This window comes from Sphaeramia orbicularis, chromosome 5 (assembly GCF_902148855.1).
Source record: "Sphaeramia orbicularis chromosome 5, fSphaOr1.1, whole genome shotgun sequence".
NCBI lineage: Eukaryota > Metazoa > Chordata > Actinopteri > Kurtiformes > Apogonidae > Sphaeramia > Sphaeramia orbicularis.
Window position 1 is genome coordinate 52,282,453 of NC_043961.1, and position 24,186 is coordinate 52,306,638.

The 24,186-nt window shown below is 37.7% G+C and overlaps 1 protein-coding gene across 4 annotated transcripts in view; it reads left to right on the top strand.

The window, feature by feature from the left end:
* The window catches only part of nav1b (neuron navigator 1b), a 103,214-nt gene that overhangs the window by 63,088 nt on the left and 15,940 nt on the right, over nt 1–24,186 (top strand). For 2 of the 4 annotated variants that reach the window (XM_030134082.1, XM_030134084.1), the window contains 14 exons: nt 6,657–6,807; nt 7,772–8,069; nt 10,259–11,018; nt 12,143–12,550; nt 13,284–13,325; nt 13,413–13,573; nt 14,073–14,246; nt 14,988–15,040; nt 15,347–15,370; nt 15,894–15,971; nt 20,271–20,279; nt 20,822–20,905; nt 23,269–23,383; nt 23,845–23,966. In XM_030134082.1, coding sequence (XP_029989942.1) covers nt 6,657–6,807; nt 7,772–8,069; nt 10,259–11,018; nt 12,143–12,550; nt 13,284–13,325; nt 13,413–13,573; nt 14,073–14,246; nt 14,988–15,040; nt 15,347–15,370; nt 15,894–15,971; nt 20,271–20,279; nt 20,822–20,905; nt 23,269–23,383; nt 23,845–23,966 — 2,479 coding nt within the window. Of the gene's footprint in view, nt 1–6,656; nt 6,808–7,771; nt 8,070–10,258; nt 11,019–12,142; nt 12,551–13,283; nt 13,326–13,412; nt 13,574–14,072; nt 14,247–14,987; nt 15,041–15,346; nt 15,371–15,893; nt 15,972–20,267; nt 20,280–20,821; nt 20,906–23,268; nt 23,384–23,844; nt 23,967–24,186 lie in introns of all 4 variants that reach the window. The other 2 variants (XM_030134081.1, XM_030134083.1) reach the window with 2 other exon arrangements.

Below are 24,186 nucleotides of genomic sequence, written 5' to 3' on the forward strand. Positions count from 1 at the left end.
GTTTGTACCACCAGTTAGTGTGGTGCACAGCCTTAACCCATAAAGACCCGAACAGCCACTGGCGACCAAAAGCATCTATTAATCTATAATGTTTAATACCTGTTGATCCACTAATCCTGTCAATCCATGTCAATAATTGGTGTAAAATGCAGTTTGTCATATTTTCATGGTCATCAGATATGACCCATTTGGATGTTCAGAGGCTCTGTAGTTACCATGGAAACCCTGTCATCTTCTACGGCATTGATTCACCAGTAAAACCCATGGAGTCTGATAAATGACAGTGGATGGACACACTGGGTTTATTTCCAGTTAATGCTATATTTTATTGAAAAAGTTTTTCTTCATTTTTTTCTGTTTTGATACAATAACCTTTGACTTTACTCAGAGCTTTTATGAACATCTGCATGATCAGTGAATTAAACATAGGAATATAGATGATTTTCACTGGAAAAAATGCAAAATGCACAGGATAGTATTCTAATAAATGCTGAGAAATCACGTGGGAAAAGTTAAATAGAGAGATAAATTCAGTCACACTGGGTCCTTATGGGTTAAAAGACACACACACACAAACAAAAAAAAACAAAACTAATTTGCTTCTAAATGTAAGAGTTGCTATTTAGTGTGACCCCTGACCCCATGACAAGAAGCAGCACAGACAGTTAGAAACATCTGACATGTGTTGAATGAGACCTGGCATAAAAATCTTATATTGTCTGGACATGTTAAGGTCAAAGTGAGGTCACACTGAATATTACCTCTTTGGTTTATAGAAGCTGTTTTTTCCCTGAAACTTTTATGTTTACTGCTGTACATACTTCCCATATATTCACATTGTATCTTTATACAGCGACTGAGATATACAGGTGGTCTTTATAACTTTACTAAATCAACAAAGTTAATGTTGGAATAGGACAGGGGTGTCAAACTCATTTTGGTTCAGGGGCCGCATTAAGCCAAATTTAATCTGCAGTGGGCTGAACCAGTAAAATAATAACATAATAATATATAAATAATGTCAACTTCAAACTTTCCTCTATGTTTTAGAGCGAAAAAAGTAAAATTATGCAACGAAAATGTTTACATCTGCCAACTATCCTTTAAAACAATGTGAATAACATGAACAAACTGAAAATTCTTAAGAAAACTAAGTGCAATTTTAACAGTATTATGTCTCAGTTTATCATTTAAAGATGTAAATTAAAACGTACAGATCACAGGGGATCAACAGACATACAAAATATTTAATAACAGGCAGAATAATGTTTAAATTACACTTCAGGCATTTCAAAATGTTCATATTTGTTGAGGTTATTCGTGTATTTGTGAAACGTTAGTTTGTTTTAGTGTAAATACAGTAAAATGACATGAAAACGTTTACATTTACAAAGAGAAAAATTTGGAGTTGTGAGTATTTTATAGGTTATTATGATAGTATTTTACTGATCCGACCCACTTGAGATTAAATTGGTCTGTATGTGGAACCTGCACTAAAATGATTAATATCTTCAGTGTAGTTTTTACATTTCACAAATTCATCCCATCCCAGGGGCCAGACTGGACCCTTTGGCGGGCTGGATTTGGCCCCCAGGCGGCATGTTCGACACCTTTGGAATAGGACTTTTGCAGTACCCCCCCCCAAAAAAAAAACAAACAAAAAAACACTGGTTTGGGCCATATAAACTTTAATACTCCAAGTTTATCTTATCCTATGGACCTACTTTCTGTGTCCTTAATAATGCTTGAATGAATGAATGAATGAATGGATAACTACAGATATTAATTTATGCACAAGGCTATCAGGAATATTTATTGATTAAAATATTACAGACTAATCTGGTAGTGGTTATCCAACCTGGTTAAAAGCATGGACTGTGCGCAATGCTGGAGCCCCTCGCATTGTTCGGGTGCTCCTCGGCTTCTCTTCGGCCGCTCTTCGGCTGGTCTTCGGCCATCATCGGAACACTCGGGGTCTCCGGTCTGTTGTGGGCTCGTCATCCTTCTGTTTTCTGGTCGGGGGGGGTGTCGCTGTGCTGCTTGTGCAGCGGCAGAGCCACACCACTGTGCTGACTGAATGGGTAAAGGGTCTTTTCTTATGGAGGAGGTGAATATCCTGATGTACAGACGGTGAAACGGAAACTGTCGAACGGTGCAAATGAGCGGACGCGTTTTAATCGGGAAGGTTCCACCGTTACAGCCGGCGGCACGCGCAAGGAGGACTTTACTTTTTACACCAAGGTAATGAGAATACTCCACTACTGTATTCATTTAGACAAAAAAGAGGCTACTTTAATACCAAAATCCAAAGTTTTATCTTATTGACTCTATCTAAAGCCTTTCTCTCCTTAATTCTTTTTTTTTTTTTTTTTTATCTGAATGGGTTATGTTTTATATTTGAATAGATCAGATTCTGCTGTTATTGTTGGATCTGCATTTTACATATAAATGACACGTGATATGGTTAAATTATGTGGGAATGAATGTGTGAGAGCGTTTGCAGATGTTGGTTTGACATGATAACATCTGTGGAATTGCATTGTATTCTTAGAGGACACTGCGGTGTTACTACCACAAGTATCTCTAAAATATAGAGGATGTCTTCACGACTTACTCAGCCAAAGGCATGCACTCCCAGGAGCCTTCACTGGCTTTATGCAAAAATAGACAGTGTCAGAAAAGAACAGCAAGAATGCTATTTGATCTGGTTTTATGTCTTATTAAAAAAAAAAAAAAAAAAAAAGTATTTTACTTATGATCAGTGAGTATTTGTGTGATCTGATTCTCATGTTAGGTCTCTACAGTATGTCCCATATTTTTGCACACTCCATTGTGAGTTCTCTATATGTGAGTAGGGGTGTTAGAAAATATCGGTTCTGCAATATACATTTCACAATACTGTATCGACATTAAAAAATACTGCATCGATATTTTTAGGTATTTATTCAGATGCAGATATTGTGGAGGTTCATTTTAGTGTTTTAGTTTTTCTTTTTTGTTTATATTTTATTTATTATTATTTAACTCTTTTATTAAATAATGTTAGTTTCTTTGTTGGGATTGCACAAAAATAATGTTTTGATGTTAATTATGAACTAATAGAATATCAACATTTGAACAGGATCTTTTTTTTTTTGATCATTTTTTTTATTTATCTTCATTGTGCATCTCCAAAAGTACAATACAAAAAAAAGAAAGAAATTATTTTAACAGGATCTTAAACTGTAACGCCTGTAAAACATTATTTCAGTTTGAACACGGGAAAATTTTGTGATATAGCATTAGATCCTGTTGGGATCAAATAAAAATGTGTTTAGTATTTGTGAAGATTTCTGGTGTAATTCAATTTTTCAAGGAAATAATAATTAAAAAAAAAAAAAAAGAAACAAACAAGAAATTGCCTTTTTAGCAGAATCATGATATATCGTGATATATCGTATTGTTATCCTAGTATTGTGATTTGTATCGTATCGCCATATTCTTGCCAGTACACACTCCTAATAGAATATAAACATTTGAACAGGATGTTAAACTGTAATGTCTGTAAAACATAATTTACATTTTAACACGGGAACATTTTGTGATATAGCATTAGATCTTGTTGTGATCATATAAAAATGTGTTTAGTATTTGTGCATGTTTATGATGTAATTCAATTCTTCGAGGAAATAATCATTTAAAAAAAAAGGAACAACAAGAAATTGCCTTTTTAACAGTATCATGATATATTATATCGTGATCCTAGAATTGCCAATACACACCCCTATATGTGAGTCTTTTTTTTTTTTTTGTTAAACGTGTGGTGCATTTAGATCCAGGTCCATCATCTCCACCCATTCCTCCCCAACAACCATCCCAAAACATTCTCACAGTAGCAACCTTAACTCAAGAAATACCATAGACACACAAATCAGAGTTGTTGGAGCTGTGCCACCGAAAACAAAAAACTTAATTGCCACCCTATGCATGAAAGTATGCACTTTACGGACCTACTCCCACCCTCTCCCAGTCTGGATTTCACCTCTGAGAGTGGACAGCTTGGCTTGGTAATATCAACAACCCACAGGCCCTCCTGCCTCTTCTTGGACTGACATCCCTGAGGGGTTATTCATGTCCTCTCTGTCGCTGCTGACAGTGGTGGTATTGTTCAAACATACTGTACTCATGTGAACATCTGGGCCTAATGTAAATCTGAAAATTATTTTTTTGCTGTGTCTGGAATTTGGAAACATTTTCACATTCTTCCATCAAAATGGGTTTCAGGTTTTGCTTGTCTGTTGTCTGATGCAGCATTCTCATCGTAAATCTTCAGGAAAACTCAAGATTTTTATCAAGAAAATTCCCACAACCAGCATGCACCAAGTGTCAGGGTAGATGCATGCTTTGTTTTACAACTGCAGCTACATCTCGGGTATAGCCGTGTGATTAAATCCAATTCTGAATGTGTACGGGCCATTTTTGTCTCCCTGTATTTTTCTATGCAATTCCATGTTCCATGCCTTTGCTAATTGCAGACTGCAGACCCACAAAGAGCTGTTTCAGTTCAGTGCGGAAAGCAAAAGAAAAGGGAAAAGAACTGATTCAGCTCAAGCAGTGACTCAGCTTTAAAGTGTCTTATTAATTTACCTTTTCCGCTGTGCCATATTTTTGGTGCGCCAGCTTAAACTTGATTACCACCTGTGGTTGCCAGTAGTAATGATGGGGAACGTAATTACACAAATCTGAGCTGGCCTTGCATTTAGCTCTCTGGAGATGTGACTCTTGAATTTAAGAGACATTAGTGCTCTTCACCACTGCTCATAAAAATGTTTGTCTTTCTCTTCTCAAAGCCTGAATTGTTTTATCCTCCTGTGATGTTTCGGTTGACTTAGAGGCTCCATCTCTCATTGAACTCCATGTAATGATGTGAATCTTGAATATATTCACTTATAAACGTATGTCCAAATCCTGCCAGTTCTTGTTATATTCACACGAGGCATTGGGCTGGCAGCACGTGTTTCAGGATGATGCAGGACTTGATTATGGGGTGGAGGGAAGGGTCAGCGAGGGTTTGGGAGTCTGTCACTCTGACTTCTCATCCTGCTTACTTATTGCATACCAAACTTCTCAGTAAACCCTGAGCTGTCAGTCGCCATCCTTTTTATTCAGCATGATTTATCAGCATATCCTGTAAAGTTTCCCTTGAAGCTACAGCATAGACTGGGGTCATGGTCCGTGGTTAAAAGTTGCTGAATAAGATGTCACAGTAATTTAGTGGATTAGGAATCTATTGGTACTGCTTAAAATTAACTGTCCAGAATCATCATTCATGTTATTAATTTTGCAAAATAAGTTGTCGTGGTTTGCTAAAAGTTGCATTTCTTTATTGGAATTATGGATAATACTGATTGAGTTATACGTAAAACATGTATAAGAGGCAAATCTAATATAAACAGATCCCTACCACAGAAATAAACGTTTGATCATAATTTAATAATGCAGTGCATCATTGAAAAATGATGTGCAGACACATGGTACTGAGTAGAAAACACTTTTTATTTTGATGATCTAGAGTTGTTGCGGATTCTGGCTTTGTCAAAATGAATAAATGAAACCTCTGGCACCATAATCCTGGTATGTTTTTTCAACCACTAAACTAAGTAGCTATTATAAAAGTTTTTTTTTCTTAAAGGCCCAGTGTGTAAGATTTAAGGGGATTTATTAGGATCTAACTGAAGCAATGGAAACTGCTGAAATTAGTGTATGATGATGTGAAAATGAGCTTGACTGTTTTTGTTACCTTGTGTTTCTAGAATAGCTTCTTTTTATTTTACATTATATGACAAGTAGCCTCCAGTTTTATTAGTAAGTTATTATTTAAGCACATTACATTGACCTGCTACTTATGAGTGCGGACCAGACTTAATATCCTCTTGGACAAAACAAGCATTGACTCTTAATAAGACCTTTAACTTTTTAGCAAACACCATAAGACAGTGGGTAAAGCAGTGGTTTCTGTGACTTGGCCACTAGATGTCACAAAATATTGCACATTAAACCTTTAACCTCCTAAAACCCAGGAAATGTCAGCAAAGTACAAGCTTTTTTTGTTTTTTATTAAATAAGTACCTATATTGGAAACATCATGATGCAACAGTTTTTTCAGATGTAGTTTTTAAATTTTTTTACGGAATATCCTTTGTGGTGGACAGTTTTCTTTTCTTTTCTTTTTCTTTTTGGTATAAAGTTGTGAAACTCTTGTCCATAAATGTGGACAGAAAACCCATAGCTGGGTCTTAGGACGTTAAGACAAAGTGTTTTACTTATCCCAGAAAGACTACATGTGGAGGTTATTAAAACTTTTATATGTATGACAAGATGAAGGTGGTGCATACTAATGAATGGAGATGAACTTTCTTTTACTCATACGTCCAGTGTTGACGCGTCGGCCACCATATGGCCTGGAGCTGGGCTGTACGAGCTGAATCAAAGCAGCTGTAGCCCTGTTTGAATTACCTGCTTGTTTGAGCATGTGGTCATCTCCAGAGACAGCTTACTGCAAACAGATGGCGACCAGCTTTCACCCTCCATCCTTTATTCACTGTTCTTATACATGGTGGTCATTTACTTTTAATAAGAGCACACTTTTACTGACTTTTCCTTTTGTTTTGTTTCAGTTGGGATGAGAGCAGCTCCATCAGCAGTGGGCTCAGCGATGGTGATGGCGAAGGGTCAGAGAATCTCAGTTCAGAGGAGTTCAACGCTAGCTCTTCTCTCAACTCCCTCCCTAGCACACCCCTGGGATCCAGACGTAACTCCTCTGCTATGGTGAGCCAAAATGTTGTACCTAACAGTCTGTAATACAGCATGTGGTAAAGTCTGGCTTTGCATTATCCTGTTTGTCTTAGTAAAAACAGTGCTGAAGAGGGCAAGTGATGCTTTCGTGTCATTCTCAGTGCCTCATTTTCAGTGCCTCACTCTGTGATTTACTCTGTATGATGTGTAAATATGAGTGCTCTGTTTTGACAAAGGCCCCAAAAAGACTCCACAACTCTCACCACTAACATTTAAATAAAACAAAGGAGAGCACACATCTGTGACACTGCTGTAAATCTTTACCACGGAAGCCGTGTACATAGAATAACATCTAATCTGTATTTAGTTGTACATGTGTATATACTTGTTTTATTCAATTTTTTTGTATTTTCACCTTCATTTTAAAAGGCACAAAAAAGTTTGCTATTGACACTGATTTACTTTACAGTTATTAAGTGGGTTAGGTGCCCACAGTTTCACAGTAAAATGTTTTGAATCCTTCTTTTTTTGTAGGAATGAGGCTTACTTACACTCTGAGAGGAGGGGAAAATGAGCACTGCTCAATAAGCCATCTGTCGCTCTACCATATTAATATACAGTCGTGTGCCAAAAACCGGCATGCCCAATTTTGTCCCCAGTTTTATCTCCTGAATGCACCACATCATAGTTTTTTTATGATGCCTCACGCCCCTCTATAAAGTAGCACATTCAGAAATACAAGCATGTGCTTTCCTCTATTGTCATGAAATTTTTTATGGAAAGTGTTGAACAAAACAGTTTTTCCATCTTTTGTCTACTACTTTGGCTTTTTTTTAATCTTCTCGGGTCGTATCAGTAAATCTGTCCCATCCAAACTCTGGAATGTGCCTTATGATGAAACAAAGATTACAGAGAACAGGGTGCAGTCATTTCCATAGATAACGCAGACCATGCCTGATGGTTACCCACAGTGTGCCTCTTCGCTTCCTCTCCTCAGCTCCGCACAGATGCAGAGAAGCGCTCTCTGGTGGAAAGTGGACTGTCCTGGTACAGTGAGGATGGTAAAGCCAGCCAAAAGCTCAGCTGCAGCTATGACACAGGAAGTCTTAAGACAGAGGCCCCAAGCAAGTGGCGAAAGAAGCCTCCAAGCCTCAGTGAAGATTCAGGAAGTAAAGGAGAACTGAAGAAGCCTCAAAGTCTGGGCCAGCCAGGAAGCTTCAAAAAGGGCAGGAATCCTCCTGTGGGAGTCACGTCCCCCATCACCCACACTTCTCAGAGCATGCTGAAAGTAGCAGGTAAGATCTGTTAACACAAAAGGCTTTTTTTTACAAGGCCTTTTCTGTTTTAGTTTTTAAGAGGATTTTAAAGTGCTGGTAATGTATTTTAAGTAATCCTTTGTCATCTGTTACTTCTTTTTATGCTGAGTCCAAGGTGAAATAGTTTGTAGAGAAGCCAAGACGGGTCTCTGCTTGGTGTCAACATAAATACAGAACTGTTCGCCTTAGCACAAGCCAGGTTTTGGTTAAGCACTGAACTGACATAAAGGCCCCATGAATTCTGTTTCACTGAAAAGAATCTAAAGAGCCATGTTTCTTTTCTTATTTCAGAGGAAAAAAATGCTACTGTACATGCCTGCAGAGACACTGTGTCTGCCATCTGCAGTTACTAAATTTATTTCAGTATCCTTAAATCCCTAGAAAAACATGCAATGATTAAATAATGGTTTTAAATGAAGGTCCAATACCAGCATTTCTTGGCCTTTCATTTCTGTTTCTTTAACTTAATACTAGCCTTGAAATAAACAATAAAACATTCATTTGTATTTATTTTGGCTGCAATGTACAGACATAACTGAGGACATGTATGTATTTTATGTTTTTTTTTTAAATATTCATGCCATAACTTTAATCAATCTTTAAGTGAAATCCTTTGTTTACTTGTGCTCCTATCTTTATACCTTCGTACATTACACAAAGTCACTTGCTCTTCCCCACACATGATCTGTTTAATATTACTGTAATATGTTTAGCAATATGGTTTAAAGTTTAATGTATCCAAGACTGTGAGTCAGACTCCAGCTCATGGGAGTATGAAAGCTCATAAAGTAAATACAGATGGTTCTTTCTTTGTATTATATCCTAGTCGTCAATTGCTTTTATGTGAAAAGAGATGATGTATGACTGTGCTGATTATTCACATTAGTTTCAGGTTATTTTGATGGTGCTGTAATTTTTGTTTAACCTAGTTCTTGTTCATGTGTTCATCCAGACATTCCAGTGTCTGTGTTTAGGTTTATAATCCTGGTCAGAGTTACAGAATCAACACAATGACCACAGTTCCCACCTCTATTGAAATCATTATTAAAATATCCTTGAAGGTTATTAAGAATGCATTAGTTCTGCAATATATAATAACAGGTAAAATGACTGCACTAAAATATCCAGGCTGTATGCTGAATGGGCTCTGTTAAATATTTTGCTGTCTTGTGGACTGATTCTTTTTTCCAATAATGTTATTTTATTCAATGTAGCAGTCGATTTTATTTGATTTCTTGTTGATAGTGTAATATCTCCTTTACTATTGTTAAAGTCAAAGCCTTATTGACACAGGACTAGTGTTATCTGTGGATCTATGGTAAATTTTAATATTTATAGCAGTTGTCATGATCTTAATTCCATATGATTTTTTTATGTCTATAATTTCAAAAGTAAAAACTCCACTGGAAATTACCAACCCTTTTTCAGCAAACACAGACGTCCTGTGATAATATCAGTCCCATACAAATCGACATTGATTTGATGGGATTTGCAACAGTTTTTTTTCTTCCACACATTTTTTCTGTGTATTTGCTTGTTCGTGTCTATGGGGCCTGCACTGGTGTCAGTAAAAATGTTTTAAAAGTATTTTAGGTGTAAATTCAGCAGGCTCATGTTGAGATATACCAAGAATACTCATCAAAATAGCAGACTTGAATCCCTCAGAAGAGTGACATCTGAAAAGATGATAAATGACATTTTCTATCTAGCAGTGTTCTGTAAGTGGTGAACCTAGCTTTGACTTCAGAAAAGGGGGATAATATCAGCAAAAACAGAACCAGTAACTAACTCTGTGTGATTTTGCTGCATGACGGAAATGTGAGGGTTAATTTCCAAGTCACCAAAGGTCCAGAAGTTAAACTAGTCTCATGTAAATAAGGCTTATGATGACTTGCACCTATTGTATTTTAATGAAATGAAATCATGTAAATATACACTTAACGTAATATGAGCAGAACTTTAATTACTGTATCCGTAAACATGGTTATGGTTACATCAGATAGATTTCCATTGGCAATGGCGGTCTACCATGATCCCATGCTTCCTCAGAAGCTAATCTACTACTACTGTTGTTTTCCAGTGAGAGACTCGTAGCAGCAGGAATTATGTTTGGTATGTTTTATGGTAAGGTTTCAAGTCAACTGCATGAGTCTTGTTTATTTTTGCAGCCCCTAAAAGTGAGAGGCCATTGGACAAATCCAAGATTTCAGTCAAAACTGCTGGTCTGCAGCGGTCTCGATCAGATGCTGGCCGGGATCATCACGGAGAACACCGCAAGCCCCCGTCAGGGTTGGTAAAACCCACCGCTGGAGCCTCCTTTGGTTACAAGAAACCACCGACAGCCACCGGTACTGCCACCGTTATGACAGCAGGGGGCGCCACCATCTCCAGTGGCTCTGCTACTGTGGGGAAAACGCCTAAGTCCTCTGGCATCCCTGTGAAGCCTGTTGGAGGAGGAACACCCTCGGGTCGCAAGAACAGCTTTGATGCCAGCAGCGAGCAGAGCTTCCTGGGGCCAAATGCCCGGAACAGCATACAGTACCGCAGCCTGCCTCGCCCAGCCAAGTCCAGCACCCTCAGCGTTATCGGCCGCCCTGCATCTCGGCCCGTCAGCGGTACCATCGACCCCGGTCTGCTGAGTCTGAAACCCGTGTCCATGGGCTCTGCAGGGCCCAGGGTCAAAGAATTGAGTAGCTGCAGCAGTAAAATGGGTAATCGAACAAGCACAGGCCCAGTGAACCAGACAGACCGAGAGAAGGAGAAGGAGAGAGCCAAAGCCAAGGCTGTGGGAGTGGACGTAGACTGTGGGTCTCTAAAAGGACAGGATGCTCAGTCTGAATCCACAGGAGAGTCGACTGTCAAACTGCACGGCCTGAGACGGACCAGCAGCAGCAAGTACCCCGAACTGTCCTCACCCACCACACCAAGGTCTCTGTCATTTCACTACTTCTTTATAGTATAATGTTAATTCTCACATTTAATAGATGTGTAGTCATGTACTTTTATTTTTTAGTTTCTTTGCAATCTTATAGAAAATTATTAAAGATTCATAGGTGGCATCTAAAGCTTTCAGGAGCACTACCTGTCTGTGACCCAGTTTCTGTTAATGATCCCTTACACTCTTCACAGCGCATGAACCATTTTCATTTAAAGTCAAGAAACAGTTGAGACTGAGTGAGACAAAGTTATGAAGTTCCTTTGAATGCACTGAATGTTGCTGTTGGAATTTTGGCAGAAGAAATCTCAGTTTTCTTCAGAATCTGTTCCAATTAAACCCGTACTTACACAGCTAGACACCTGTAAGACAAACTGATTTGTATTTCAGGTGAAATAAAATTTAATGAAAAAAGTAACAGACCTTACGTACAATAGAGGGTTCATTGAAGACAATCTTAATAAGTTGTTTTTATTTGTACATTTTTATAGACTCGTCTGTTGTTTTGAACATCACGTCTCAGAGATTCATTGTAGGTCTTGTTCACACATTCATAATTTAGCTTTTTTCTGGGTATTGATGCATTTTTATTGACATGCGCTGTTTCCCATGAAGGTATAACTCTAATAATATAATGGAATAATTCTGTTTTCAGACACATTTCTCTTTTTATTCCTATTTATACACATCAGTAATCACCTTTGACCAGGTGCAATGATTCCATCCTGAGTCCGAGGTACACTTTATCTATCAAGAATAAATCACGTTGTCACAATTTCATGAGAAGAGATCAAAACATTTTATTCCAACTTTATGGGCAGCGGTATACAAACGTAGTATTAGGTCATTGAAAATAAACCATTTGGAAAACTCCTTCCAGGGTAACAGTATTTAGGAACACAGACCTTATCTCCATTGTTATACATCACAGTATATGACATGTCAGCTTGACTTTTCATGTAGGTTTATTCTGCTTCCTGTTGTTTTAGTTGTCATTGTTTCAGCTGTATTTTTTCTAGTATGGGTTTTGTTTGGAGGAAAAACTGGATTTTGAATAACTACTCATATGTATGTGAACTAGGCCTTATTTTCTGCTTTGGGACGTCTTATCTTTCAGGATGCTAAATACTAAATCCCTTGGTCGCCCACCGAGTTTGGCTCATCTGGACAAGATGAACTCCAACAGTCTGGACTCCTGCGTGACCATCCAGGACCTCCCTCCCAAAGTCCCTCCGTATTCCAAACTTCAGGACCTGGCTGGTTCCCACACCACTCGCCTCACCCCCAGCCCGGCGCCCGTGCTCCACATCGACTCCCCCAGCTCTTTCACCACTGACACCCTCAGTGGGTCACCGCTGCTCTACCCGAAACTGTCCGGCATGCACCGCAGCATGGAGTCGCTGCCCCTGCAGATGAGCGTACCTGCCAGTGCGAGGTTCTCTACCACTGACATGCAACACAAGGAAGAAAGGAGTACAGGAACCTGGGGGGCCGGGACCAGGACTTCCCTCAACCTCACAGAAAGGTACGACTCCTATACTACAAACAGCAAACATTTGTCTTGTCAGCCTCATTTACACATCATACAACATTTGGTTAATGTAATTGTGATCTGTTGAAAAGCTCCAAAGAACTGATGTGACTCTTTCCTGATACTTTAGTAGGGAAGCGTTTTATTTTTTACAGTGATGTTAAAGGAATGAATGAGGAACGAAACTGTGAAAGGAAAAAAGAAGATTTGAACATATTCTTTCCCATTTTCCACTTTACCAGAGCAGCTGCATTCAGCATTTGGTAGCTATAAAACATTTCGGCCAAGATTCTGTTGAGTCTAGGGTCAAAGTTTATGAAGATTTCCACAATTTTTTTGGCAGTAGATGTAGTAGCCATCCATATTTTATGTGCCCTTTCTAAAAGGGGAAAACTGGGCCACGCCATTGGAAAGTTGTTTTTTTTTTTGTCATGGTTGAGATGGTTCCAATTATTTCTTGCATCAAGGAATGTATTTTTGTGTGATCCCACACTTTGTAGATAAGAGTGTTCTGAATGCCAAGTGGGCCAGATGTGCAAAAAAGAGAAACAAAGATAAGATAAAGATGTCTGACACTAAGTTACATTTGGTCCTGCAACCAAACATAGTTAATTAAGGGTTGGTTTCATTTTTACCACTGAGAAACCATAACGCCATACCATTTTTATATATTACTGAAAGAATTCTTCATTATTATGTTATTAATGTCTTATTCTCTCCTGTACAGCTTGCAAACAGACAGAAATACTTTTCCGAAGAAAGGCTTAGAGTACGTTAAAACAATTACTACTATTTGAAATCTCACACTGGGATGCATTTCCATTGTCAGACACTAACAGGGCCTCTTTTTCCTCAGACGTTATGGCTCAAGCTTGTCAGAAAGCGAAGGAAGCAAACCAGGCCGACGCCACTCCCACAACATAGTCAGCATGACAGACAGCGATAGCCCCCCTCAGCTGCCCTCCCCCACCCGCCCACTGCACCCCTCGTCTGGCAAGGTTCCTCTCACCAACGTGGGTGAGTCTGCCTGTCCCATTTGGGTGCTGAGGTCTAAATACATTCACAGTTTGAACAGTTGAAACTAATGTGATTCAATAAGCCTTCCATCTTACCATTGAAGACTATTGAGGATGAGGGTGTTCAGATCATACCAGGTTTAATGTCTAGATTTTAGATTGTTGTCAGTAATAGATCCAGTCATACATGAGCAATGAAGTGATAGCATGTTTAAACGGTGTTAGATTTAACTGTGAATGACAATATTCTGTCTGTTTGCTCATTTAGATGGGAGTGTGAGTCTTTAATATGCTAGAGATGGAGGCAATAAGGGGTCAAGTCAGGCTATATTTATCACTTTGACTGTTGTTGAACCGTAGTGTTGCTTTACACTGACTCATCAGAATCATGGAGCTGCTGTGCCAAGGTGCAGTCCTACTCCGTCTGTGTGTCTGTGGACTGCACCACTTTTATCTTTATTATCACTCACTGTCTAACCAAACATGTCTCTTTGTAATAGTTGCCCCAATTTCCAGCGGCACCCCGAGGATATCACGCTCCAACAGTATCGGCCCCCCCAGTGAGTCTGCAGCCGATCTGTACGGATCGTCCCCCTTGTGCAGCAGTATGTCCCTGACTGACCGTCCAAAAAGCATGATGCGTTCAGGGTCTTTCCGTGAACCAGGGGACGATGGTGAGCCGGGCCCCCAGCAGGGGAGTCAGTGTGACCTTAAATGGAACAAAGCCTTTTGCTCATACTGGATGCAATCTGTCCGGCAGAATGCCTGAGAGATATTTGTATTTTAGAACAAAGACAGAGGGGAGGACTCTTGGTTCATACATTTAAGACTGTAATCCATCCACCATCTGTCATGTAAATATAAAAAAAAAACTTCTGTCAAATGTGCTACTGCTTTTAATATATCTGCTGTGCATTCCAGTATATTCTAAACTACCATTTGCAGTTGCAGAGTGTAAAAGTTAGTGGCTCTAATTGCATGACTTGAATATAAAACTTATTCATCATTCATAATTATATCTTCAATAGAGCTAGACTTTTAACTTACACTGAGTTATTTGTCTACACAAAGAGTAGGTGTCCTCCACAGAGTCCACCATGTGATGTCACAGTGTTTCTCCAGTGGTACTGAGAGTTGAAGCACATTAGTATCACCTACAACTGTGTGTGAATCTGTAGCATATTTATCATCCCCTTAAATAAAAATCCCAAACTACAAGCTGGTATTAATGAAGGCCTTTTGTATTTCTTGTGGCCACTTCAGGGGAGGGAGAGGTGATGGCTGTTCACTCACTGCAACTTCACTAGTAGATGCCACTAAGGATTACACTCTGAACCTTTAAGCCTTCAAGTTTTTATCTTAAAATTTGGCTAAGCTACTCCCATTAACTTATATTTCCATGTTCCTCTTTTCAGTGCACGGCTCTGTTCTCTCTTTGGCGTCTAATGCTTCATCCAACCATTCCTCTGTGAGTAGAAACAGTCATTTTCATATATATTGTGATTTTAAAAATTGTGGCTTCTGTTCATATTATTATAATCTACTCTCTATATATTATATTAACTGATTAACCTTCCTCACACCCCAGAGATCCTCATTACATCCTTCCCAGTTGAATATAAACATTAATTTTCAAGTCTATCACTGAGTGATCATTACAAGACACAAACAAATGGCTGTTTAGCTGTTTATTCCACTTTATAAGTTGCCCTAAACTTCATAAGCCACAAACTCCCTCTTCACCGTCTATTTTCTCCCACCATGCCTTCTGTAGAATGAGGAGAGGATACAAGGGGAGGTAAGACCAGTGAGCCCGAACTCTGTCCTCTGCGTCATCTGTCACTCATTTCCTGTCGAAACGGGTTCATTCATCTGAGGGTCTTATCAGTCCTCAGTGACGTCTGTGAACATGGATCTTTATCTTGTGAACTCATAACACAGTTCATTTTCTTTTACCTATAATATTGTCTGTCCCTTAGCTCTACCTGACTCAATTTAATAAAGACATTTTCATTTTTCATCCTCATAAAATTCTCAGTGCATGACAAACTTGTGAAAATATCATCCAGTGATTTTAACCTCTTTTTTTGTAGTCGAATGCAATATGTGATGTGTTGTTAATATCAGCTCATTGTAATTATGTATTGTATTTATTTATTTCTGTATTTATTTTAATTTTACCATATTAAACCCTCACATCGAATGCATTCAACATCCTTTATTATCACAACCAAAACCTAAGTTAACATCCTTTTTTTTATTGAAAATATTTTACAAGTTGCAAATTATTGCCTGGATTTACGTTTGCCATTTGTCCACAGCAAATCCGTAAGCTAAGGCGAGAACTGGAGTCTTCCCAGGAGAAAGTTGCCGACTTGACCATGCAGCTTTCTGCCAACGTATGTATGGTTTTAAGACTTAATTTTGGCTTCTTTTCTGAAGTCTTGGACATATGACAGTTCTCTTTTCAGGCTGAAGTTAATCCAAAAAGCAAATTAATCTTCCTGTGAGTGATTGAGGTTTTAATTCGTGCAACAGAAACAGAGACTCAAATGAGATGTATCTAATATCTGCCAAGCTTAAGAGAGTAACAAATGAGCAGAAATAGCTGCTAACTGGAGAAAATATATTATCGCAGCTGATGATTTAGGAAAAGGGTTCAGAGACAGTGTGAGGTCTGCTGTTAGGCTGCTATGCCATCTAGAGGTTTAGTGACTTCCTTTATCAAAATCATGGTGAATAAATGTACGTTTTTACCTCATTTAATCTGCACTATGGCCACATTTGTGAGTCATGAGTGTGAGCTGCAAGCAAGAAAATGTCAGAAGTTAACTGATATTAACCCATAAAGACCCAGTATTACTTTTGTGTCAATTCCCAAATTAATGTTTCTCTCTATTTAACCTTTCTTAAGGGATTTATGACTATTTATTATCATATTATCTTCTGTATTTTGCATTTTTCTGTGTAAATCATGTTTTTCCCCCCATATTTAATTAGCTGATGATGTATATGTTCATGAAAACTCAGAGTAAATTCAAAGGTTATTATATCAAAACAAAGGAAACTGAAGAAAAAGGGACTTTTTCAGCAAATCTATCAATAACTGAACGTAAAATAAGCGTCTCCGTCCACTGTCATTGATCCAACTCCAAGGGTTTTACTGGTGAATCACTGTTGTAGAAGATGACAGTGTTTCCACGTTCACTACGGAGCCTCTGAAGATCTATGAAAAGATGACAAACTGTATTTTGCACCAATTATTTACATGGATTGATAGGATTAATGGATCAACAGTTATTAAATATTTTAGATCAGTAAATGCTTTTGGTCACCAGTGGATGTTTAAGTCTTTATGGGTTAAGAACACAGTTTATAAATACACATGAAACCACCGCAACCATCACTGACAAGTAATGACAAGTATTGTTAGTTTGCATCAAAGTAGTTATTAATCAAAAGACATGAGAAACAACATTACATACGCGAGTAGATACAAACAAGCATCGACTTACTTTTCTGTCTGAATGATGTCTATTACAGTGTCTCTTTTAATTTAGGAATCTTCATTTAACATTATAAAGACCCAAACATCTACTGATCTAAATACTGTTGATCCCCTAATCCTACCAATACATGTAAATAATTCAGATAAAATTCATGATCATCAGATATGACCCATTTGGATGTTCAGAGGCTCAGTAGTAAACATGGAAACACCATCATCTTCTACAACATTGATTCACCAGTAAAACCCATGCAACTGGATCAATGACAGTGGATGGAGACACTTGTTTTTATGTACATTTAGTGATATATTTTGTTGAAAAGGTAATTTTGTCTTCAGATTTTTTGCTAATAAGCTGAATTTACTCTGAGGTTTTATGAACATATACACCATCAATAAATTAATTAAAGGAAATACCTGATTTCTCACTGAAAAATGCAAAATGCAGAGGATAATATTGCAATATGGTGGTGATAAAAAAAAAATCGAGGAAAGACAAAAAAAGTCATTTGGAAGTTGTGACAAAAATAGTTGTGGGTCTTTAAGGGTTAAACATGTCTTACCTCTTCATAGCAAACCCACTTTTCCTCTGCCTTTCAAATGTTTGGGGAAGCCGACGTTTAGATTTCCAGGAGCCCCACAAAGAGGAAACAATAAATGAACAAACACATTAAAATGAGAATAACGTCACATATCAGAGCTTTGTTCTGTGTTTTTATCTACCTTTTAGTTAAAACCCATCTTGAGTCGTGACTAAAGGTCAATGACTTCGGCTCCAAAATGAGGCCAATGCTGAAGTATCTTAAAGCTGTAATACCGCTGATGGCTGCTGGGTTTGACTCCAAAAAGCCTTGGCTCCCTTAAACTACCACTGAACTTCTCAAAGAATGCTAACGCAATATTTTTTTTCCCAAGAAGCATTTCAGTCACATCCATTTTATTTGGAACCCCTAGTTTTGTATTTTTCCACCATTAATCAGTTCTCAGGTCAAATTTAAAGTGTGATGTCTGTTGAATTAGGCTTTGATTGACAGGTCTGTATGACACCTCTCTCAGCTGACAAGTTGGAATTTTACAGTTTCATTTCACTTAATAAAACTCATTTTTTTCTTCATAGATGTGGTTTATAGGTTCCACGAGTAAGACAATAAAACGACTTCATGACGTTTACTGCTTTACTGAGTCTGTAAACTACCACTCACATCTGCTCCTGTAGTTCAGCCCCTTTTGTCCAAATAGGGTCACTACAGTCTCCAAAAAAAACAACATGGTGACATCCAAATGGCACAGCTGGCTTCGTAACAGCAGCTCAGACACCAGTGGGTGACACCACAGTTCCTCTGTACAGTAATTATATCCAGTCTTTGGTTTCAGTTTGGAAAAGTTAGATTAAAGACACAAATGTGATCCTACCTGAGCATGTGTTTGTTATATTTTTAATAATTTTAAACCTTTACTACATGACCAAACTCACACGACATTTGAAGATAGAGATGTGAAATGTTTTTGAGAAAGAAAATAAATCATCCTGTGGCCAGTCACAAACCAGTAACAGAAAACCTGCACCACAAATTTACATGCAATATAAATTTAATTACATAGAGTTGTGCTATCGTATAAGTGAATGAATGAATGAATGAATTTTTATTATTATGTCCTGTAGAGGAATGTGCCCAGCCCTTACATGGGCTTATAAGACACCAAAAATATAAACCAAAGTCCAAACACCAGACAATAGGCACACAACCATTTCATCTTGTCATCATCAGTGCTCCAGAACATATCAGGATTTCAGATAAACATCTTATTAACCCTTTCATGCATGAATTATGAGAACCTTAATCAAGATTTTTTTTTTTCCTGAGTGTTTTATCTCTTTAGGCATGAAAAAAAAACAATGTGATTAATTATTATTTTTCTTTTTTATGAACCTATTTTTCATGGCGCTACAAAAATGCCCACTCAGCTTAACACTGTTCGTTTATTTTTTTTTTGCTAAGAAACATGCATTTACTGACATACTGTGTTAAAACTATGAAATAAAAGCATTTTTAACCTCCTGAGACCCAGCACTGCATTTTTGTCCTCTGTAGGGGACAAAAGTGAGACAGTTTCACTTAAAAAATGCTGTCCATTGTAAAGGACATTCCATTAAAATAAATAAATAAAAAATAATAATTTTAAAAAATGTATCTAAAAAAAAAAAACAAAAAAACTTGCATTATGCTGTTTCCAATCAAGACAATTGTTTAATGGAAAAAAGCTAAAAATTTCACTTTCCTGGTTCTCAGGAGGTTAATGCTGCTGATCTGATGTTTTCTCACATTTGAACATGCTATAATACTAGTTATTACCACTCAGATAATATGCAAAATAAACAAAACTCTGTTAATTACAGTCTAATAACAATTAGCAATTGATTTAGATAAAAGGAACAGCAAAGTTACTGTAATGGTATGAATGTCAGTTTATGGGATGGTGCATTAGTGTCCACTGTGTTGGCTGAAATGGAACTAAAACAACTAAACCCATGAATTTACAAGAGAACTGGAGAATAACTGTCCGCTGTAGTGACCACTATGCATGAAAGGCTTAAATAAAGAGGCTCTCAGCTCATCATATAGAGGACAATACAACAGAAAATGTGATTAATTTTCCACTTCTCCCAAATCACACAGTTTCCAAAGTCTGTTTTCTTCTGGGATTTGGGTAAATCTTCCAGTTTCTAAGGCCAAAGGAAGGATCCCTGTACTATTGCCAGTTGTCGGTGTCATTTGCATTTATCTACTGTTGCTGTCATTCTACACCTGTTTTAACCTTAAAGCCTGCTGTTAACCTGTTAACTCTGACAAATCTTCCATCCCTATCTCTTTCTAACTGTCTCTGCAGCTTGTAGATGGCTTTAGCTAAACTTAAACACTACTTTAAGCATGTTTCTATTCAATAGATGACAAATATAAATTGCATCTATTGATAATCTGCTGATTTATGAACTAACCCAGGTGTTTTGAACATGCAACTACAGTATGAAGTCTATTTTATGAGGGTTTGTGCATGCATCTTTCTTTATGACCACACCTAATGCTTCTGTCCCTCTCTTTATGTTCTTGGCTTTATTGACTGCTGGACTGGCTGCTGCCCCCTGCCTGCCCTCCCACTGATCTGCACCTCTGGATGCTGGGTGTAGCAGCTAGGCCAGGTTTGTTGGACGGTTGGCTACTTGTTGCTTCTGTGTTCTGGGTTCTTTCCAGGTGACAGAGTGACATCATACTGGGATTACCCTCTGTGAAGCATGTTGACAGTTAAAAACAAAGCTGTTCCGTTTTATGAGATTGGGATTTGATGGAAAAAACGTCAATTTGGAATTTTAAAAGAAGAGGTCAGCAAGAGCCATAGTGAAGAAAGTAATAATAATACAAATAAAGACACTTTAACACTCCATCAGCAGCAGCAGCAGTGATGGTGTGAGACATCTGAGCCTAAAGGTCAAACATGCTACATGTGGTTGAAGACGTTTGTGTCATATCACCTCTTATACTTCTGCCTCCTACACTCAAATCATCTGTGACATCACCCACAGCTGTCCACTACTCCACCCCCCCACTCTGTCCTCCTGCAGAAAACCATTTGCTTGATGTTCTGTGATCCGGTGAAACTGCAGACCGATTGGATTCAGCCGATGACTCATACTCGTCTGCTTTCTCTGCCTCTCACCCTCTTCATCTGTGTCTTTCTCTAAAGGCTAATCTGGTAGCAGCCTTTGAGCAGAGTCTGGCGCTGATGACGGCACGCCTGCAGACGCTGTCCGCCTCCTCTGATCAGAAGGTATATCACTGCACCAATGAATGCTATAACATAAATAATGAAGACATGCAAGTATTCAACAGAATCAAAAACATCTGTAAGAAAGTGGATAGATCAGCAAACCGAAAACCTTCTGTATCATCAGACATCTTAAATACTCACAGTTCATCTGACAAAAAATGTGGTATACAGGGTCAGTGTATCTTCTGGATTTTCTTTTCAGAAACAAAACAAAAACTAGTAGTTACTTGATTTTTGTTTTAAAATAGAATTAAAATAGAATTTCAAGGAATTTTTCTTTTTCAGTGTCAAAACAGATAAACCAAATTTAAGAAAACGGACTGATTTTCGTTTTCTCTTTCTAATAACAAAAGAGAAAGTTACTACCTGACAGAAATGGAAAAACAGACCAAAAACAGCTGTTTATTTCATTTTCTGAGACCAGATGTTGTCATTTTCAAATAAACAGCAGAATTTTTTTTTTTTTTTTTTTTTCAGGAAAGAGTGCTAATGCCTAGGTCACAAAGATTCTTATGAAAGATGAGTTTGTATGAATCTTCCAGTTCGTACGAAATCTGGACATCGTAGACTTGCTCCCTCCATGAATGTCTACAAACTCCAGATTTCATACAAACTGGAAGATTCATACAAACCCATCGTTAGGAAGAATCTTTCTGACTGAGGCATTAGTGCTCTTTCCTTGAAAATGACAACATCCAGTCTCAGAAAATGAAAAAAACCCTGGCATTTTTACTCTGTTTTTCCATTTCTGTCAATTAGTAAATTTCTTTTTAGTTATTAGAAAGAGAAAAAGAAAATCAATCCGTTTTTTAAATTTGGTTTATCTGTTTTGACACTAATAAAGAATATCGCTTTGAAATTCAATTGTAATTCTTCTATTTTAAAATAAAAATCAATTATCCACTAGTTTTTCTTTTGTTTCTGAAAAGAAAATCCAATTACTAAAAGATGCTCTGACCTATACAGTATCAACTATTAGCGTTCAACAAATAGTAATAAGAACATGTCACATTGTATATATTGATCAGTATTTACAATGTTTATATGCATTCTAATGCCCTACCCACACTAAACAAAAATTTTTCCTCAATGTGTTTAACTCTCATCTACACATAAACACCTTCTTAGGTCACTAAAACAGAGATTTTAATGGAGCGTCTGTGCATTAATGTGGACCAAGAAAACAAAGGGATTAGAGAACGATGCTGTCAAAGCTCAATTCACACATATCTGGTTTCTTTATGTGCTCAACATGTATCTGCATATGTCTATAGCAGGTCTATGAGATGTATAGGTCAAACAGGTGTATATGTCAGTGTATTATCTGCAGTACGTAGTGGACAAGAATACACTTTAAAAAACCCAAATCAACCCTTATAGGTTAACTGAAGTTTATAACTTAAGTTGTCCTTGCTGGACAGAAGTACCCACATTAGTGTGAACATGGCATTATATTCTATAATTTTTTCCAAATGTGACAATATTCTGAATTTGACAGGTTTCATATCAGGGTTTGGCTATTCTGAAGTAAGTTCTTTTTCCCAACTGAGCATTTTCCAACCAAAGCATTTGGGAATATTTGACTTGTTTGTGGCTTTTGCTCAGTTTGTCTTTGTTGCTCCAAAGAAAAGTCCACATTTCCACTTTTAAACATTGTGAAAGTAGATGTCAACACGTTTTTGGATATTCACAGATGTCAACATGTTGACCTTTTTCAGAGGGTGTTGAGGGAATAAAAGAGGGAAGCTGAATTCACACAGTAGATTATCTGCCACCAGTGGCAAACTAAGTAAAATCCTTCATTTAATTGGTGTATGCATGGCAGTGTAAACGGAATACACATGGAACTTTCCTTTTCATCAGCTATGTGAACAGTTTATCAGGATTTTTGTCTTTTGTGGCATACATACACAAACTGAAATATTTTTATTCATGTAAGAAGTAAAGATGAGTGTTGAAAAATGAAAACTGATGCAAATTTGATGTAGCCCATTAATGAAACATTACACAGCCAATGAATGTTACACCACCTAGAACGTCTGAAGTATGTACACTCAACACCTAACACGCCACTCTACTTACTTATTGATGAAGATAAACTATTAGACTGAATTGCGTCATCTGAAATGATGATGAATAATAAAAGATAAACTACAGTGGGTTTGATATTCTAGAGCAGAGGTGTGGGTCACAGGTCCACATGGTGGAACTCTGTCTTGTCATCAGCCACTCAACACAGCCTGACATCCTCGATGGCAGCTGATTGACATTCCACAGTCCCCAGTTGGGAAGAATCTTGATTCAGTTACCAGGCATCCTGTTGGAGAAAAACATGAGTACATACTGATGATTTCTCTGTGCAGGACATGGAGCTCACTGAGCTGAAGGAGACCATCGAGGTACTGAGGACCAAAAATACAGAGGCCCAGGAAATCATTCATGGAGCGCTCAATAATCCTGACATCGACACACCGAAAGGTACAGAATATGGCAATAAGACACATTATGATTAGATCTGATTAGTAAAATCAGGGAAAAGTCTCTCTACTCTATTTATTTATTGAAATGTATAGCAGAGGTACAGAATATAAATAAATCCTCTACATCAAATTATTTAATAAATTAAATACCACACAAAATAATAACATAATAAATACAAGAATTTCACAAATCACCTCAGTAGTTATATAAAAGGTCTTCTCCTGGCCAGAGTTTCCAGAGAGTTCACTGACAAGAGCTAAACTATATCTTCTGGCTGCTCAGTCCAAGTTTTTAAGCTTTAAGAGTTGATTCTTTCTCCAGAAAGAAACACGTCCAAAGGAGTTTCCTCTGAAATGTACCTGTCATTCCAAAAATAAATGCTTGTGTTCTTATATCTTCTGTAAAACTTAGGTACAACTAAGTAATTGAAATAATGCTTTTTTCCCATTATTGTTTAGAATTACTTATCAACCGCCAGAACTCCTCTGAAAGTATCTCCAGCCTCGCCAGCACCACCAGCCACTCCAGTATGGGCAGTTTGAAGGAGCAGGAAGCCAAGAAGAAGAAGAAGAAAAGCTGGGTGAGGGCACACAGAGGCCACATGCAGTGGTGATGTGAGATACATGTCACATTCACATATATTATATTACATTAAGGGTTTTTTATTGGTAGATATTATGTTGATATGTAATTAATTAAAACTTGATGAAGTTGCAGTGTTCTACCATAACTCTTGATTTTACTGTAGTGTTTGTGTTTGATCTGATAAAATCAGATCAGCTGCTGCCCTAGTTTCTCTC